A 20,514-nucleotide genomic window follows, 5' to 3' on the forward strand; every position below is an offset into this window, starting at 1 on the left:
TATATGTATAGTGATGTGTATATGTATAGTGATGTGTGTATATGTATAGTGATGTGTGTATATGTATAGTGATGCGTGTATATGTATAGTGATGCGTGTATATGTATAGTCATGTGTATATGTATAGTGATGTGTATATATGTATAGTGATGTGTATATATGTATAGTGATGTGTATATATGTATAGTGATGTGTATATATGTATAGTGATGTGTATATATGTATAGTGATGTGTATATATGTATAGTGATGCGTATATATGTATAGTGATGCGTATATATGTATAGTGATGCGTATATATGTATAGTGATGCGTGTATATGTAGTGATGTGTATATGTGTATAGTGATGTGTGTATGTGTATAGTGATGTGTATATGTGTATAGTGATGTGTGTATATGTATAGTGATGTGTATATGTATAGTGATGTGTATATGTATAGTGATGTGTGTATATGTATAGTGATGTGTATATATGTATAGTGATGTGTGTATATGTATAGTGATGTGTATATATGTATAGTGATGCGTGTATATGTATAGTGATGTGTATATGTATAGTGATGCGTGTATATGTATAGTGATGTGTATAGTGATGTGTGTATATGTATAGTGATGTGTGTATATGTGTATAGTGATGTGTATATATGTATAGTGATGTATATATGTATAGTGATGTGTGTATATGTATAGTGATGTGTGTATATGTATAGTGATGCGTGTATATGTATAGTGATGTGTATATATGTATAGTGATGTGTATATGTATAGTGATGTGTGTATATGTATAGTGATGCGTGTATATGTATAGTGATGCGTGTATATGTATAGTGATGTGTGTATATGTATAGTGATGTGTATATGTATAGTGATGTGTATATATGTATAGTGATGTGTATATATGTATAGTGATGCGTGTATATGTATAGTGATGCGCGTATATGTATAGTGATGTGTATATGTATAGTGATGTGTATATATGTATAGTGATGTGTATATATGTATATAGTGATGCGTATATATGTATAGTGATGCGTATATATGTATATAGTGATGTGTATATATGTATAGTGATGTGTATATATGTATAGTGATGTGTATATATGTATAGTGATGTGTATATGTATAGTGATGTGTGTATATGTGTATAGTGATGTGTGTATATGTGTATAGTGATGTGTATATATGTATAGTGATGTGTATATATGTATAGTGATGTGTATATGTATAGTGATGCGTGTATATGTATAGTGATGTGTATATATGTATAGTGATGTGTATATATGTATAGTGATGTGTATATGTATAGTGATGCGTGTATATGTATAGTGATGCGTGTATATGTATAGTGATGTGTGTATATGTGTATAGTGATGTGTATATATGTATAGTGATGTGTATATATGTATAGTGATGTGTATATGTATAGTGATGCGTGTATATGTATAGTGATGCGTGTATATGTATAGTGATGTGTATATATGTATAGTGATGTGTATATATGTATAGTGATGTGTATATGTATAGTGATGCGTGTATATGTATAGTGATGTGTGTATATGTATAGTGATGCGTGTATATGTATAGTGATGTGCGTATATGTATAGTGATGTGTATATGTATAGTGATGTGTATATATCCAACCGCACCTTCACTCCCCTGCTGAGACTGTATTCACACCTGCCCTCATCCAGCCGCACCTTCACTCACCTACTGAGGATGTGTTCCCACCTGCTCTCATCCAGCCGCACCTTCACTCACCTGCCCTCAGCCAGCCGCACCTTCACTCCCCTGCTGAGGATGTATTCACAACTGCCCTCATCCAGCCGCACCTTCACTCACCTAAAGAGGATGTATTCACAACTGCCCTCATCCAGCCGCACCTTCACTTACCTGCTGAGACTGTATTCACGCCTGCCCACATCCAGCCGCACCTTTACTCACCTAAAGAGAATGTATTCACACCTGCCCTCATCCAGCCGCACCTTCACTCACCTGCTGAGACTGTATTCGCGCCTGCCCTCATCCAGCCGCACCTTCACTCACCTGCTGAAACTGTATTCACACCTGCCCTCATCCAGCCGCAGCTTCACTCACCTGCTGAGACTGTACTCACACCCGCTCTCATCCAGCCGCACCTTCACTCACCTGTTGACGCTGTACTCACACCTGCCCTCATCCAGCCGCACCTTCACTTACCTGCTGAGACTGTATTCACACCTGCCCTCATCCAGCCGCACCTTCACTCACCTGCTGAGACTGTATTCACACCTGCCCTCATCCAGCCGCACCTTCACTCACCTGCTGAGGCTGTACTCACACCTGCCCTCATCCAGCCGCACCTTCACTCACCTGCTGAGACTGTATTCACACCTGCCCTCATCCAGCCGCACCTTCACTCACCTGCTGAGGATTTATTCACACTTGCCCTCATCCAGCCGCACCTTCACTCACCTGCTGAGACTGTATTCACACCTGCCCTCATCCAGCCGCACCTTCACTCACCTGCTGACGCTGTACTCACACCTGCCCTCATCCAGCCGCACCTTCACTCACCTGCTGAGACTGTATTCACACCTGCCCTCATCCAGCGGCACCTTCACTCACCTGCTGAGGATTTATTCACACTTGCCCTCATCCAGCCGCACCTTCACTCACCTGCTGAGACTGTATTCACACCTGCCCTCATCCAGCCGCACCTTCACTCACCTGCTGACGCTGTACTCACACCTGCCCTCATCCAGCCGCACCTTCACTCACCTGCAGAGACTGTATTCACACCTGCCCTCATCCAGCCGCACCTTCACTCACCTGCTGAGACTGTACTCACACCCGCTCTTATCCAGCCGCACCTTCACTCACCTGCTGACGCTGTACTCACACCTGCCCTCATCCAGCCGCACCTTCACTCCCCTGCTGAGGCTGTATTCACACCTGCCCTCATCCAGCCGCACCTTCACTCACCTGCTGAGACTGTATTCACACCTGCCCTCATCCAGCCGCACCTTCACTCACCTGCTGAGACTGTATTCACACCTGCCCTCATCCAGCCGCACCTTCACTCACCTGCTGAGGATGTATTCACACCTGCCCTCATCCAGCCGCACCTTCACTCACCTGCTGAGACTTTATTCACACCTGCCCTCATCCAGCCGCACCTTCACTCACCTGCTGAGACTGTATTCACACCTGCCCTCATCCAGCCCAACCTTCACTCACCTGCTGAGACTGTATTCACACCTGCCCTTATCCAGCCGCACCTTCACTCACCTGCTGAGACTGTATTCACACCTGCCCTCATCTAGCCGCACCTTCACTCACCTGCTGAGACTGTATTCACACCTGCCCTCATCCAGCCGCACCTTCACTCACCTGCTGAGACTTTATTCACACCTGCCCTCATCCAGCCGCACCTTCACTCACCTGCTGAGGCTGTATTCACACCTGCCCTCATCCAGCCCCACCTTCACTCACCTGCTGACGCTGTCCTCACACCTGCCATCATCCAGCTGGACATTCTCTCACCTGCTGAGACTTTATTCACACCTGCCCTCATCCAGCCGCACCTTCACTCACCTGCTGAGGCTGTATTCACACCTGCCCTCATCCAGCCCCACCTTCACTCACCTGCTGACGCTGTCCTCACACCTGCCATCATCCAGCTGGACATTCTCTCACCTGCTGACGCTGTACTCACACCTGCTCTCATCCAGCTGCACCTTCACTCACCTGCTGAGACTGTATTCACATCTGCCCTCATCCAGCCGCACCTTCACTCACCTGCTGACGCTGTACTCACACCTGCCCTCATCCAGCCGCACCTTCACTCACCTGCTGAGACTGTACTCACACCTGCTCTCATCCAGCCGCACCTTCACTCACCTGCTGAGACTGTACTCACACCTGCCCTCATCCAGCCGCACCTTCACTCACCTGCTGAGCTTGTATTTTCTGCCATTCTGGCCTCTCTCTCCTTATGTTTGTATGGTAACATTTTGATTGAAATTGTATCCCTGAATCCTGGATCTTATTGTACAGCGCTATGAAGTATGTGGGTGTTTTATAAATAACATTATTATTACATTCTTATAAGAGCACTCTGCCTCTCTACGGGTCCCAGCTGGGCATAAGCTCAGACACCGACCGAGGAATCAAGTCACAAAGAATCTCCCCCAGACGCCGCTCACCCGTGTGTCACTATCATTACATTCACGCTATGGAGAAAGATAAAAACAAAGAGCAAATCGTGCATGAACCTGTGTGATCACGTGGAAGGAAAAAGTGGTCAAATGTGCTGACCTGATAATGTTATGCTGGGAGCAAAACATCCAAAAATGCCTATCCAAATTGCCCTGGCAAGAGCCGGTTGCTGCCCAATTTCTGATCCGTAGATTTTGGAACAAACGCCGCTAAACGAATCCAGTAGAAGGAAAAGGGAGAAGGGTGGAAAAATCCAAGGGCGCAGCCATATAGGAATTTAAAGTTTTAATTGTACATAGAACAGCAGCAATATATGTGTATCGGCCTCTTCGTCAGGTCAAGTACAAGTAATTAGTCCAAAGAGGATTCTCTGCTTATATAGTCAAATTTCAAAGTCGGTAGCCCAAATGACTACCGGGTTAGGTTATAGGTCAAACGGAGGGCAGGTTACGGCAGAGAATTTTGTACACAAGAAACACACAAATAACACATAAAAGCACCTAGAACACACTATTCAGTCCATAATATAAAAGACCATAAAAAAGGATGTTACTAAGATAAAAACAATGGAAAACAGAAAAAAGGGGGACGAATGAAAAACATGTAAATACATATGAGTCTCTACATACATAAATGCACACACATATATAAATTCATTAACTCTTCGTTTAGTCCTGCATGTTCTACATATAAAGCCATCAGTTGTCATAGAGAAAAGACCATAAAAAAGGATTCTAATGTGAGATTATCGCTGAAAGGCTGAAAGGGTTATAAATATAAGAGGAGTGGGAATATCAAAAGTTCCAAATATATTTTTGTATAGACACATAAAATCTCTCAAGAAATTGATAAAATAGTTAAAAGTATAAAATTGTAAAAACCTTATCTCGTATCTTTATATGTTTGTTCAACTTATTTTCCAAAAAAAGCTGAACATGCGATCAAAAGTTTATATATATTTTATTGGTTTGATAAAAAAGCTTTTATTTGAGGGTGTTCAGGGTTGTCATAGTAACGTGACCTTCATGGATGTAAATGATCTAGACGGAGCGCTCCACTAGAAGGGTAAGAACTGAAGAAGGGGGTGTAGAAAGAGAGAAGGAGCTGCCCATGTTAGTGACCCCGGGGAGTATTTTTCCATGTAGGGATCTTCATTTCCATGGCGGTGTATCTGCAGAGAAAAACGCTTCTTATTCCGCTATACTAAAAAAGTGTTCATGAAAAGTCGATTCAAACAATGGTCTCATTGAGTTCGTTCAGACCGATCGGTTTTAGTGTTTTTAACTTATAAATCCAAAAGATTTCTCTTTTACCGAGAGTATTAAAGCGATCTGGGTGATTTTCTTGGATTCGGTCAATTGGGGGTAAAACATGGAAATGACCCTCATGTGGCACATGAGGAAGGTCTAGAACCGCTGCGGAGGGGGATTCTCTTCACAGTCTGCAATGTAGCGGCTGAATTGTCCTCCCTACATACTGGACTCCACATATACAATTCATTGGGTGGAGCACAACGTTAGACTGGCAGTTTAAATTTGCCTCGATATGAAATATTTTTTCAGTTTGTCGTGACCGGGATGTATAGGTTTTATCCGCGATAGATTTACAACATAGACACCTATTTAGCCCACATTTAAAGCTCCCCACTGCGGGCAAAGGGTTACGTGGTTGCATCTCATGTCCCGAATTGCCCTTTAGTACAGAAAAATTCACCCGACTTGGGGCCAGAATATTTTTGATAGTTCTCGCCCTTTTGAACGTAATTGTCGGTTTGAGAGGTAGAATTTTTTGGAGGATCGGTTTGGCGTACAAGCCAACGTCTGCGGAGTATGTCTCCTATTCTTTTATATGATGTACTTTACTGTGTAATAAAATTGAATCCAAAATTTGTAGTCACATTCGCATGTTCTTGGGGTCCTTTTCCAGTTTTTTGATCATTAATGGCATGTTCTGGTAAACAATCCTCTTGGGACAGTGTTAGAGTCTTCTTGTAGGCATCGGCTTGCAGTGTATTTGGATATCCTTTTATCTTTAAATCGTTTGTATAATATTACAGTACAGTTTTTTCTAATTCTCTTATACTGGCTATAAGGGATGTTTTAAGCTATTTCGGATGGTGACCACTATTAAAATGTAAGTCGCTATTGGTGTCTACTTTTTTTTTAAAAAGTGCATGTTATAAAATTATCTCCTGAGAAGGTGATTGTCAGGTCAAGATAGTCAGTTTCTTTTTCTTGAATATTGAATGTGAATCTGATGCCCCATTGATTCTCATTGAGTGAATTACAAAAATTGTTCGCACTTGTCATGTTGCCATTCCATACAAAAAACAGGTCATCTATATATCTTTTATATAGGAGAATATGATTCATAGCCCAAGGGTGGTTCCATATAAATTGGTCCTCAAATGCACCCATAAAAATATTGGCGAAACTCGGGGCTACCCTAGTACCCATCGCAGTACCCTTTACTTGATGGTATATATTGTTGTCAGAGGAACAAACATTATTTTTGAGGATAAATTCCATGCGGTCACAATAAAATGTAATTTGCGATGGTTGGAGATCGCTGTCTTTTTCAAAAATATTTCTGAGGTTTTTTAAACCTAAGGAGTGCTCAATATTACTATATAATGCACTTACATGTAAAGTGATCAGGAGCGGGTAGATTAGGGCTCACCTGTCTGTCTCCCTACCCTGTCATTACAATATTACTATATAATGCACTTACATGTAAAGTGATCAGGAGCGGGTAGATTAGGGCTCACCTGTCTGTCTCCCTACCCTGTCATTACAATATTACTATATAATGCACTTACATCTAAAGTGATCAGGAGCGGGTTATTTTTTGAAGAAATTAAACGTAGTTCACTAATGAGTTGTGTTGAATCCTTTAAAAAACGAGGTAGTGTTACAACATATTTTTGCATAACCAGATCCAAATAGTGAGACAGGTGGCAGGTGGGTGATTGGATACCAAAAATAATTGGTCTCCCTGGGGGATTTATGGGATCTTTATGAATTTTTGTCAAATGGTAATAGAATGGTAAATTAATATTTTTATAATTTCTTTCATTTTTATGAAGGATTTTATCTATAAAGGCTTGATCTATCAGGAATTTAAGACGTTTGTTGATGTCTTCAATGGGATTGTGGTCCAGACTGATGTAATAATTCGTATCTGACAGAATTTTAGTTGCTTCATTAGTGTTCTGAATTACTGCGCCTCCACCCTTGTCCGCACATCTTATTACAATTGATTTGTTTTCTTTCAGATTTTTTAGAGCACGTTTTTCAATAATGGACAAGTTATTTTTATGTGGAAAATGGTACGACTCCAGGTTTTCCAGATCTCTGCCAACTAAATGGTGAAAAGTATTGATAAAATTGCCCTGATGGGCCAAAGGATAAAATTTGGATGGCGCTTTTAGGGTTGTATGTTTCACAATAGAAGGTGATTCACTTTGTTGATCATTGTTTAGATCCACATGGCTTTTTCCAACATCCGACTTGTAAGATGTTAATTGGAAATGCCTCTGGAGTGTAAGTTTCCTAGTAAAACGATGTAGATCAATAAATAGGTTAAAACCATTTGTTCCAGCAGTAGGACAGAAGGAAAGACCTTTTACAAGAAGGGAAATTTCAGGTTTATTCAAAATATGATCGGAAAGGTTAAAAATGGACATGGAAGGGGGGGGGGGGAGACCTTTATTACTTTATTACATTATTATATAAATGAATGCTCCAGTTTATTATCTAATCTCACGAAGGCGACCGGCCGAGCATGTGGTGGAGGAACATCTATAGAATCTGCACAGTATAGAGAAGAATTATGGGATTAGATAAAGACTCAATGGATGTTTATTGGGCAAGTAGTCATGTATTGTGTGTAATCTGTGGAGTCTGAGCTCCGTTACCTACATATATGAAGGGGGGTCTACAACGATCTAGGTGCACCCCATAATGCTTCATGTGTTCCTCGTCTTTCATTAGACTTCTTGTATTTGCGCTGAAGAAAATGATATTGAGACTTTCAGGGGAACAGTAAACAGATGACAAGAAGCCTGTAATGGCGGCACCAGGATTGGACCGGACGGTCGCCCAGTCTCCCTTCATCCCATGCACGTGACAATGGGTTCTGGTGGATCTCAATCAGTGAAGAAGATTCATTCTGTGTCTCGTATTACGGTGACCAGTCTATATGGTGGCGTTACAAATCCTTGGCTGGAGGTCCAGAGTCTTCCCCCGTGTAATATATCAAAAAGAATGAGCCTGACACAAGATACATCACATTTACTTGGTTACACCAGGATATGATCCAGACCATTGCTGAGACAAGTAAACCATGTGCCGCTCACTGGAGAAATAGCAGAGATCCATCTCCAGAGCAGCTGCGACCACATCACCGGGTGGAGTAACGTTGATCGCTGTGGGGAGGAGTTGGTCACATGTCTAACACTTCACGTGACACTCGTAGTCACTTTCCACCATTGTGTTATAATATTGAGCGTCGTTGTTGGGAATGTTGTTGTATAATCACGTCAGTAACGACCTCCCCACTTTTCTACATTGGTAGGGACTAGAGGGACAGTTCACTACTGGTCAATGTGATGTTCACATCTCCGGGGGATAAGAGCTCCTCCTGATTTCATGGTTGTATTTCCGGCTGAGAGTTCCGGTGGTCTTTGGTTTAATGGTTCCTCGTCCTCCTGGGTTGTGGGTTCAGTTTTGATTCCCTTTGTTTTCTGGTTATAATTGGGTGGAGGGCACATTCTTAGTAGTGAGCATTATGATGCTCGACTGTTCTGTGAAGTATCTCCTTCTCATTGGCGTAGAGGGGAATCTTATGGTCCAGGATCTGCCAAAGGAGCGACACCCCCAAATCTATTTTTTCCGAGTTCTACAATGATACAAATATCATCATTAGTGTGAAATATTCACCGAAGAATTGCGGCTGATAAATGAGAGAAAATAACGGCACAAACATTTATCAAAATATCTTGCCGTTTACATGAAAAGTTCACAACTGATGTCCCAGAATTGGGCTCATAGTCGGCATAAAACAAGACGTTTCAAGATGGACGCAGCGGCCACGAGGACATGCAACGCTATCATCAAAACGATTACCTGAGCAATCAGATCCCAAAAAAGAAGGAAACGTCACTTCACTAATATAATTGTTAAAAAGTAGCTGAGGGGGGAGGGGACTGTAGAGTTATCACCCTAAGAAGTGTGACCCACCAACCTAAACCTCCTGATGTCCTCAGGCAGGGGCTCCCTAGGGGCTATCTGGGTTACTGAACTTCCCACTTTGGACTTGGGATCAGAAATATCTCAATCTATCCCATTGGAGAGGACACGAGGCTGCGCTCGGGACGGTTCTGTCTATTCCATCAAGTATAGTGGCTGCTCGTGATGTGCGGACCCCGATATCCCGCCATGAACCTCTGTCTCGCGTTCTGTTCTCTGAGAATCCATGAGAAGAGAAAACAAATTGTGGTTTTAAATATTTTTGATCCTGAATCTGAAAATTCTGGATGAAATGTGTTGGGAGGTTGACTGATAACCCCGGGACCCTACTCTCACTTGGGACATCTGAAGGGTTACGTCGGTGAGTGGGGGCACTCTTTTTTGGGGTGGTAACTCTACTTTATAGGGCCAGTGAAAGGGAAACTTTAGATAAAGTCTACGCTTACACCCCCTCCCCCCGTGATGTTTTATACTTGTGTCAACTCCATTATAATATTCATTTTTTAATGCACGTTACGATGTGTTTACTGTTGTCACATGAGGAATTTACAAAGCAAACAAGTCGTGTGATCTCAGATCGCCCCGTTGTGATTCAGATTGGAATAAATCCATCATTCTGGACCTGCACTTGGGATGGAAATACAAAAGGTTTGCTCTCCATTCCACCAGCTACAGCTTCACCTTCCATCTTCTTGTCTCTGGTGGCAGCGGATGAATGTGGGGACTGAGGACAGACCTGGCTCTGCATCTCACGACCGGAGACGCAGCATAAGAGAAGAATCGGCAGCAGCACCGGAATCCTAGAGATTAAGAGGATTTATCCAGAGCAAACCACAGCACCGCTGCCTCCACCCGTCCTGTCATCTCCGGTGATATCTGTGGTGGGGCTGGACATATGTGCCACCTGGGCAGCCTGACATAGACCCAGCAGGTAGGGGCCACGGTCAGAAGCATCCTACTGTCTGTTAGGGTGCAGATAAAGGACTGAAGTGATGAATTCATTGCTACAATTACTGGAGGATTGTTCGAGAGAGCGGGGGAACTGTGCTGAGCTATTGGAGACCAAGGGGCCCATATACTGTTCTAGCACAGGGGCCCTCCACTGGCTGTGTCCACCTCTGTGGATAATAGTTGAAGCTCTAACACAAAATCTTCATTTACATTTTTTTCAGTAAGATTATTCCAGAAGAGAACAGATAGAAGAAGAGTCATGGAAGACAATAAATACACTCTGCCTGTCTGTGCCAGGAAGAGCAGAAGAGGAGCGCATTCCCTGTCATGATTTAGGGTTTGTCAGTTACCAGAAAAAGTCGTTCACTAGATTCTTTAGTTTCAAAATGAATATTGATGGCCAAGGTCTCGATCCAGGCGTTATCCGTGTTTCGTGGATCATCCAGGTACCCATGGAAAACCTGAGATAAATTCATGTCACATTAGTCACATCAATTGACAGGCGGACCTAAATTATCCTCCAAAAGCTTAACCCCCAGTCAAGGCCAATGAACCAACCTCTGTCCCAGCTCCAAGCAGCGCCAGGAACTCGCTCAAATGTTCACGTTTCAGGAGGGTCTGGATCTTAAGTGGAATCCTCTCCCCCGGATCCAGAGTCCCCTGTGATGCAAATCAAAGTTACCCCAAAATACATTGCAAAACAACGAGAAGCCTCATCTCCCCCTACGTCAAGTAGCACAGTCATCCCTTATAGATCCTCCCAGCTGGGTGTGGGGGCCTCTTACCATAAGAACTGCTTACCCCTGGCAGTGCCCACAGCTCATTACCAACCGGCTTCACAACCAAGACCTCCAGCTGCCTCCTAGACATCTCGTTAGGACCTCCCGCTTTGTTTGAGCCCCACCTGGAGATCAAGGAAGGAGACGAGTTACAGAAAAAGTATCTGAAGATTTGGTTAGAAGAAACGTCAAAGAGCTCCAGGAATGACATGAAGTATTATAAGCGGATTGGATGCATTGCTTGTATTACAGCAGGTGCCGCACCCCAAGACAACGCTGCACAATGTTCAGAAGTTATTCTTCGCCATGACAGCATTGAACTTTGTGTATATTGTGTTATCATCATAGCAAACTGCCAAGAATCGCACATGTTCTGCTCATTGCACCTCACCGGGTCAGTACTGGGTGAAGAGAATGATTCGGTCCAAACCAGTGCAGACTCCCAACTCCCCTCAGTCCAGTTCTTCCCATAGGGTTCCTGAGGGATGACAAGGTGTCCCATTATCAGGAGCTAGAAAATCCCCTGTTATTACATCATCAACAAGTGACAAGTATTTAGAGAAGTCAAGGAGGCTCCTGAAGCCCAACCTACCGATAAGCAGAACAAGAGCCAAATGAGAGAGATAATGAAAACCAGAGCATCTGCTGAATGGTACAGACATCCGCCCGGGAGACGTCCACTGCGCACACCCGCCCGGGGGGAGACGACGTCCACTGCGCACACCCGCCCGGGAGACGACATCCACTGCGCACACCCGCCCGGGAGACGACATCCACTGCGCACACCCGCCCGGGAGACGACATCCACTGCGCACACCCGCCCGGGAGACGACATCCACTGCGCACACCCGCCCGGGAGACGACATCCACTGCGCACCCCCGCCCGGGAGACGACATCCACTGCGCACCCCCGCCCGGGAGACGACATCCACTGCGCACCCCCGCCCGGGAGACGACATCCACTGCGCACCCCCGCCCGGGAGACGACATCCACTGCGCACCCCCGCCCGGGAGACGACATCCACTGCGCACCCCCGCCCGGGAGACGACATCCACTGCGCACCCCCGCCCGGGAGACGACATCCACTGCGCACCCCCGCCCGGGAGACGACATCCACTGCGCACCCCCGCCCGGGAGACGACATCCACTGCGCACCCCCGCCCGGGAGACGACATCCACTGCGCACCCCCGCCCGGGACACGACATCCACTGCGCACCCCCGCCCGGGACACGACATCCACTGCGCACCCCCGCCCGGGAGACGACATCCACTGCGCACCCCCGCCCGGGAGACGACATCCACTGCGCACCCCCGCCCGGGAGACGACATCCACTGCGCACCCCCGCCCGGGAGACGACATCCACTGCGCACCCCCGCCCGGGAGACGACATCCACTGCGCACCCCCGCCCGGGAGACGACATCCACTGCGCACCCCCGCCCGGGAGACGACATCCACTGCGCACCCCCGCCCGGGAGACGACATCCACTGCGCACCCCCGCCCGGGAGACGACATCCACTGCGCACCCCCGCCCGGGAGACGACATCCACTGCGCACCCCCGCCCGGGAGACGACATCCACTGCGCACCCCCGCCCGGGAGACGACATCCACTGCGCACCCCCGCCCGGGAGACGACATCCACTGCGCACCCCCGCCCGGGAGACGACATCCACTGCGCACCCCCGCCCGGGAGACGACATCCACTGCGCACCCCCGCCCGGGAGACGACATCCACTGCGCACACCCGCCCGGGAGACGACATCCACTGCGCACACCCGCCCGGGAGACGACATCCACTGCGCACACCCGCCCGGGAGACGACATCCACTGCGCACACCCGCCCGGGAGACGACATCCACTGCGCACACCCGCCCGGGAGACGACATCCACTGCGCACACCCGCCCGGGAGACGACATCCACTGCGCACACCCGCCCGGGAGACGACATCCACTGCGCACACCCGCCCGGGAGACGACATCCACTGCGCACACCCGCCCGGGAGACGACATCCACTGCGCACACCCGCCCGGGAGACGACATCCACTGCGCACACCCGCCCGGGAGACGACATCCACTGCGCACACCCGCCCGGGAGACGACATCCACTGCGCACACCCGCCCGGGAGACGACATCCACTGCGCACACCCGCCCGGGAGACGACATCCACTGCGCACACCCGCCCGGGAGACATCTACTACACACATTGTGTACGTTCAGAATTATCGAGGTGTAATAAGTGCAGTCATATTTCAGGATGGAGTTAGGTGATATAGGGTTGAATAGCGCAGTTTTATAGGTGGTGATATATAAAGTGGGGATTTGCGGTGATATAAGGTGGTGGAGAGCAGTAACGTAACGTGGGGTGCAGTGATATAGGGAGGTGGAGTGCAGTGACATAGGGAGGTGTTGTGCAGTGACATAGGGGTGGAGTGCAGTGACATAGGGTATTGGAGGGCAGTGATATAGGGAGGTGGAGGGCAGTGATATAGGGAGGTGGAGGGCAGTGATATAGGGAGGTGGAGTCCAGTGATATAGGGAGGTGGAGTCCAGTGATATAGGGAGGTGGAGTGCAGTGACAGGGTATTGGAGGGCAGTGACATAGGGTATTGGAGTGCAGTGACATAGGGTATTGGAGGGCAGTGACATAGGGAGGTGGAGGGCAGTGACATAGGGAGGTGGAGGGCAGTGACATAGGGAGGTGGAGGGCAGTGACATAGGGAGGTGGAGCGCAGTGACATAGGGAGGTGGAGCGCAGTGATATAGGGTGGTGGAGTGCAGTGATATAGGGAGGTGGAGCGCAGCGATATAGGGATGCGGAGCGCAGCGATATAGGGAGGTGGAGCGCAGTGATACAGGGAGGTGGAGCGCAGTGATACAGGGAGGTGGAGCGCAGTGATACAGGGAGGTGGAGCGCAGTGATACAGGGAGGTGGAGCGCAGTGATACAGGGAGGTGGAGCGCAGTGATATAGGGAGGTGGAGCGCAGCAATATGAGGTGACTATGCTACTGCACAAGATGTTTTCTTTATCCTCCAGTTGATAATGCTCTTGCTCTTCACCAGTCTGCGCTCCATCCTCTTCTGCCGTCTCTAGTCGTTATAAGACACTTACAGGGGCACTCCGTCCTCCACCAGATATGTTCCCAGGCAGCTGCGGAAGTCCAGCACGCCGTCTACTCCATTGTATTTCCTCTTTTTTTGCTGCATCCTATAAAGACATCACTCATATTACTCATCACTGCAACTGACAACCAATGTCATGCATGGGAAGTTGTCACCGCCACGTTGTAGGAGTCGTTGCTATGTATTTCTTTGTATGAGTCGTTGCTATGTATTTCTCTATGTATGAGTCGTTGCTATGTATTTCTGTATGTATGAGTCGTTGCTATGTATTTCTGTATGTATGAGTCGTTGCTATGTATTTCTGTATGTATGAGTCGTTGCTATGTATTTCTGTATGTATGAGTCGTTGCTATTTATTTCTGTGTGTATGAGTCGTTGCTATGTATTTCTGTGTGTATGAGTCGTTGCTATGTATTTCTGTGTATGAGTCGTTGCTATGTATTTCTCTATGTATGAGTCGTTGCTATGTATTTCTGTGTGTATGAGTCGTTGCTATGTATTTCTCTATGTATGAGTCGTTGCTATGTATTTCTCTATGTATGAGTCGTTGCTATGTATTTCTCTATGTATGAGCATTGTAAACAGCATTGCGACTGATTAATGATGTTGTTCAGTCACGGTCTTATTATAGACGCTCCACTATATCTAGAACAATATCTCTAGGGAAATTTACTTATATTCGAAGATTCTGAAATATCCGTAGAAGAAACAAAATGTCTTACTCTTGTGAAGGGTCGTACGGCCCCCGGTCGTCTCTCTCTGCATTATACAGTGGAGGACTGTAACCTGGGAAACCCACCTGCAGACAGATCCTCATATCAGAAAAGACCCCAATATTCTCAGATCAGCAGAATATAAAGCTCAGGGAGATCTCAAAACTGCTGGGTAACCACAGAAATACATAGCAACGACTCATACATAGAGAAATACATAGCAACGACTCATACACAGAAATACAAAGCAACGACTCATACATAGAGAAATACACAGCAACGACTCATACACAGAGAAATACATAGCAACGACTCATACACAGAAATACATAGCAACGACTCATACACAGAAATACATAGCAACGACTCATACACAGAAATACATAGCAACGACTCATACATAGAGAAATACATCGCAACGACTCATACATAGAGAAATACATCGCAACGACTCATACATAGAGAAATACATAGCAACGACTCACACACAGAAATACATAGCAACGACTCATACACACAGAAATACATAGCAACGACTCATACACACAGAAATACATAGCAACGACTCATACACAGAAACACATAGCAACGACTCATACATAGAGAAATACATAGCAACGACTCATACATAGAGAAATACATAGCAACGACTCATACATAGAGAAATACATAGCAACGACTCATACATAGAGAAATACATAGCAACGACTCATACACAGAAATACATAGCAACGACTCATACACACAGAAATACATAGCAACGACTCATACACACAGAAATAAATAGCAACGACTCATACATACAGAAATACATAGCAACGACTCATACATACAGAAATACATAGCAACGACTCATACATACAGAAATACATAGCAACGACTCATACATACAGAAATACATAGCAACGACTCATACAAAGAAATACATAGCAACGACTCATACACACAGAAATACATAGCAACGACTCATACACAGAGAAATACATAGCAACGACTCATACATAGAGAAATACATAGCAACGACTCATACATAGAGAAATACATAGCAACGACTCATACATAGACATACATAGCAACGACTCATACACACAGAAATACATAGCAACGACTCATACATAGAGAAATACATAGTAACGACTCATACACAGAAATACATAGCAACGACTCATACATAGAGAAATACATAGCAACGACTCATACATAGAGAAATACATAGCAACGACTCATACATAGACATACATAGCAACGACTCATACACACAGAAATACATAGCAACGACTCATACATAGAGAAATACATAGTAACGACTCATACACAGAAATACATAGCAACGACTCATACACAGAAATACATAGCAACGACTCATACATAGAGAAATACATAGTAACGACTCATACATAGAGAAATACATAGCAACGACTCATACATAGAGAAATACATAGCAACGACTCATACATAGAGAAATACATAGCAACGACTCATACATAGAGAAATACATAGCAACGACTCATACATACAGAAATACATAGCAACGACTCATACACACAGAAATACATAGCAACGACTCATACACAGAAACACATAGCAACGACTCATACATAGAGAAATACATAGCAACGACTCATACATAGAGAAATACATAGTAACGACTCATACATAGAGAAATACATAGCAACGACTCATACATAGAGAAATACATAGCAACGACTCATACACAGAAATACATAGCAACGACTCATACACACAGAAATACATAGCAACGACTCATACACAGAAACACATAGCAACGACTCATACATAGAGAAATACATAGCAACGACTCATACATAGAGAAATACATAGTAACGACTCATACATAGAGAAATACATAGCAACGACTCATACATAGAGAAATACATAGCAACGACTCATACACAGAAATACATAGCAACGACTCATACACACAGAAATACATAGCAACGACTCATACATAGAGAAATACATAGCAACGACTCATACATACAGAAATACATAGCAACGACTCATACAAAGAAATACATAGCAACGACTCATACACACAGAAATACATAGCAACGACTCATACATAGAGAAATACATAGCAACGACTCATACAAAGAAATACATAGCAACGACTCATACACACAGAAATACATAGCAACGACTCATACATAGAGAAATACATAGCAACGACTCATACATAGAGAAATACATAGCAACGACTCATACATAGACATACATAGCAACGACTCATACACAGAGAAATACATAGCAACGACTCATACACAGAGAAATACATAGCAACGACTCATACATACAGAAATACATAGCAACGACTCATACATAGAGAAATACATAGCAACGACTCATACATAGAAATACATAGCAACGGCTCATACATACAGAAATACATAGCAACGACTCATACATACAGAAATACATAGCAACGACTCATACATAGAAATACATAGCAACGACTCATACACACAGAAATACATAGCAACGACTCATACATAGAGAAATACATAGCAACGACTCATACATACAGAAATACATAGCAACGACTCATACAAAGAAATACATAGCAACGACTCATACACACAGAAATACATAGCAACGACTCATACATAGAGAAATACATAGCAACGACTCATACACAGAAATACATAGCAACGACTCATACATACAGAAATACATAGCAACGACTCATACATAGAGAAATACATAGCAACGACTCATACATAGAGAAATACATAGCAACGACTCATACATAGAGAAATACATAGCAACGACTCATACACAGAGAAATACATAGCAACGACTCATACACAGAAATACATAGCAACGACTCATACACACATAAATACATAGCAACGACTCATACACACAGAAATACATAGTAACGATTCATACACACAGAAATAAATAGCAACGACTCATACATAGAGAAATACATAGCAACGACTCATACACAGAAATACATAGCAACGACTCATACACACAGAAATACATAGCAACGACTCATACATAGAGAAATACATAGCAACGACTCATACACAGAAATACATAGCAACGACTCATACACACAGAAATACATAGCAACGACTCATACATAGAGAAATACATAGCAACGACTCATACATAGAGAAATACATAGCAACGACTCATACATAGAGAAATACATAGCAACGACTCATACACACAGAAATACATAGCAACGACTCATACACACATTAATACATAGCAACGTCTCATACATAGAGAAATACATAGCAACGACTCATACATAGAGAAATACATAGCAACGACTCATACACACAGAAATACATAGCAACGACTCATACACAGAGAAATACATAGCAACGACTCATACATAGAGAAATACATAGCAACGACTCATACATAGAGAAATACATAGCAACGACTCATACATAGAGAAATACATAGCAACGACTCATACATAGAGAAATACATAGCAACGACTCATACACACAGAAATACATAGCAACGACTCATACACACAGAAATACATAGTAACGACTCATACATAGAGAAATACATAGCAATGACTCATACATAGAGAAATACAAAGCAACGACTCATACATAGAGAAATACATAGCAACGACTCATACACAGAAATACATAGCAACGACTCATACACAGAAATACATAGCAACGACTCATACATAGAGAAATACATAGCAACGACTCATACACAGAAATACATAGCAACGACTCATACATACAGAAATATATACCAACGACTCATACACACAGAAATACATAGCAACGACTCATACACACATAAATACATAGCAACGTCTCATACATAGAGAAATACATAGCAACGACTCATACATAGAGAAATACATAGCAACGACTCATACACACAGAAATACATAGCAACGACTCATACATAGAGAAATACAAAGCAACGACTCATACACAGAAATACATAGCAACGACTCATACACACAGAAATACATAGCAACGACTCATACATAGAGAAATACATAGCAACGACTCATACATAGAGAAATACATAGCAACGACTCATACATAGAGAAATACATAGCAACGACTCATACATAGCAACGACTCATACATAGAGAAATACATAGCAACGACTCATACACAGAAATACATAGCAACGACTCATACACACAGAAATACATAGCAACGACTCATACACACAGAAATACATAGCAACGACTCATACATACAGAAATACATAGCAACGACTCATACATACAGAAATACATAGCAACGACTCATACACACAGAAATACATAGTAACGACTCATACATAGAGAAATACATAGCAATGACTCATACATAGAGAAATACAAAGCAACGACTCATACACAGAAATACATAGCAACGACTCATACACACATAAATACATAGCAACGTCTTATACACAGAGAAATACATAGCAACGACTCATACACAGAAATACATAGCAACGACTCATACATAGAGAAATACATAGCAACGACTCATACATAGAGAAATACATAGCAACGACTCATACATAGAGAAATACATAGCAACGACTCATACATAGAGAAATACATAGCAACGACTCATACACACAGAAATACATAGTAACGACTCATACACAGAGAAATACATAGTAACAACTCCTACATAGAGAAATACATAGCAACGACTCATACACAGAAATACATAGCAACGACTCATACATACAGAAATATATACCAACGACTCATACACACAGAAATACATAGCAACGACTCATACACACATTAATACATAGCAACGTCTCATACATAGAGAAATACATAGCAACGACTCATACACAGAAATACATAGCAACGACTCATACACACATAAATACATAGCAACAACTCATACACACAGAAATACATAGTAACGACTCATACATAGAGAAATACATAGCAACGACTCATACATAGAGAAATACATAGCAACGACTCATACATAGAGAAATACATAGCAACGACTCATACACAGAAATACATAGCAACGACTCATACACAGAAATATATACCAACGACTCATACACACAGAAATACATAGCAACGACTCATACACACATTAATACATAGCAACGTCTCATACATAGAGAAATACATAGCAACGACTCATACACAGAAATACATAGTAACGACTCATACACAGAGAAATACATAGTAACGACTCATACATAGAGAAATACATAGCAACGACTCATACATAGAGAAATACAAAGCAACGACTCATACACAGAAATACATAGCAACGACTCATACACACAGAAATACATAGCAACGACTCATACATAGAAATACATAGCAACGACTCATACACAGAAATACATAGCAACGACTCATACACACAGAAATACATAGCAACGACTCATACATAGAGAAATACATAGCAACGACTCATACACAGAAATACATAGCAACGACTCATACATACAGAAATATATACCAACGACTCATACACACAGAAATACATAGCAACGACTCA

The 20,514-nt window shown here is 43.6% G+C and overlaps 1 protein-coding gene across 1 annotated transcript in view; it reads right to left on the reverse strand.

The window, feature by feature from the left end:
* Positions 1-7,820: 7,820 nt before the first annotated feature.
* Positions 7,821-20,514, reverse strand: part of LOC142733214 (transient receptor potential cation channel subfamily M member 2-like) — a 33,503-nt gene continuing 20,809 nt past the window's right edge. The window contains exons 3-9 of the mRNA XM_075849514.1: positions 15,026-15,102; positions 14,293-14,388; positions 11,569-11,655; positions 11,200-11,302; positions 10,957-11,058; positions 10,749-10,859; positions 7,821-9,097 (exon numbers count right to left, since the gene is read on the reverse strand). Coding sequence (XP_075705629.1) covers positions 8,972-9,097; positions 10,749-10,859; positions 10,957-11,058; positions 11,200-11,302; positions 11,569-11,655; positions 14,293-14,388; positions 15,026-15,102 — 702 coding nt within the window. The 3' untranslated portion in view covers positions 7,821-8,971. The remainder of the gene's footprint in view (positions 9,098-10,748; positions 10,860-10,956; positions 11,059-11,199; positions 11,303-11,568; positions 11,656-14,292; positions 14,389-15,025; positions 15,103-20,514) is intronic.

Source organism: Rhinoderma darwinii, unplaced genomic scaffold (genome assembly GCF_050947455.1).
Source record: "Rhinoderma darwinii isolate aRhiDar2 unplaced genomic scaffold, aRhiDar2.hap1 Scaffold_937, whole genome shotgun sequence".
Lineage (NCBI taxonomy): Eukaryota > Metazoa > Chordata > Amphibia > Anura > Rhinodermatidae > Rhinoderma > Rhinoderma darwinii.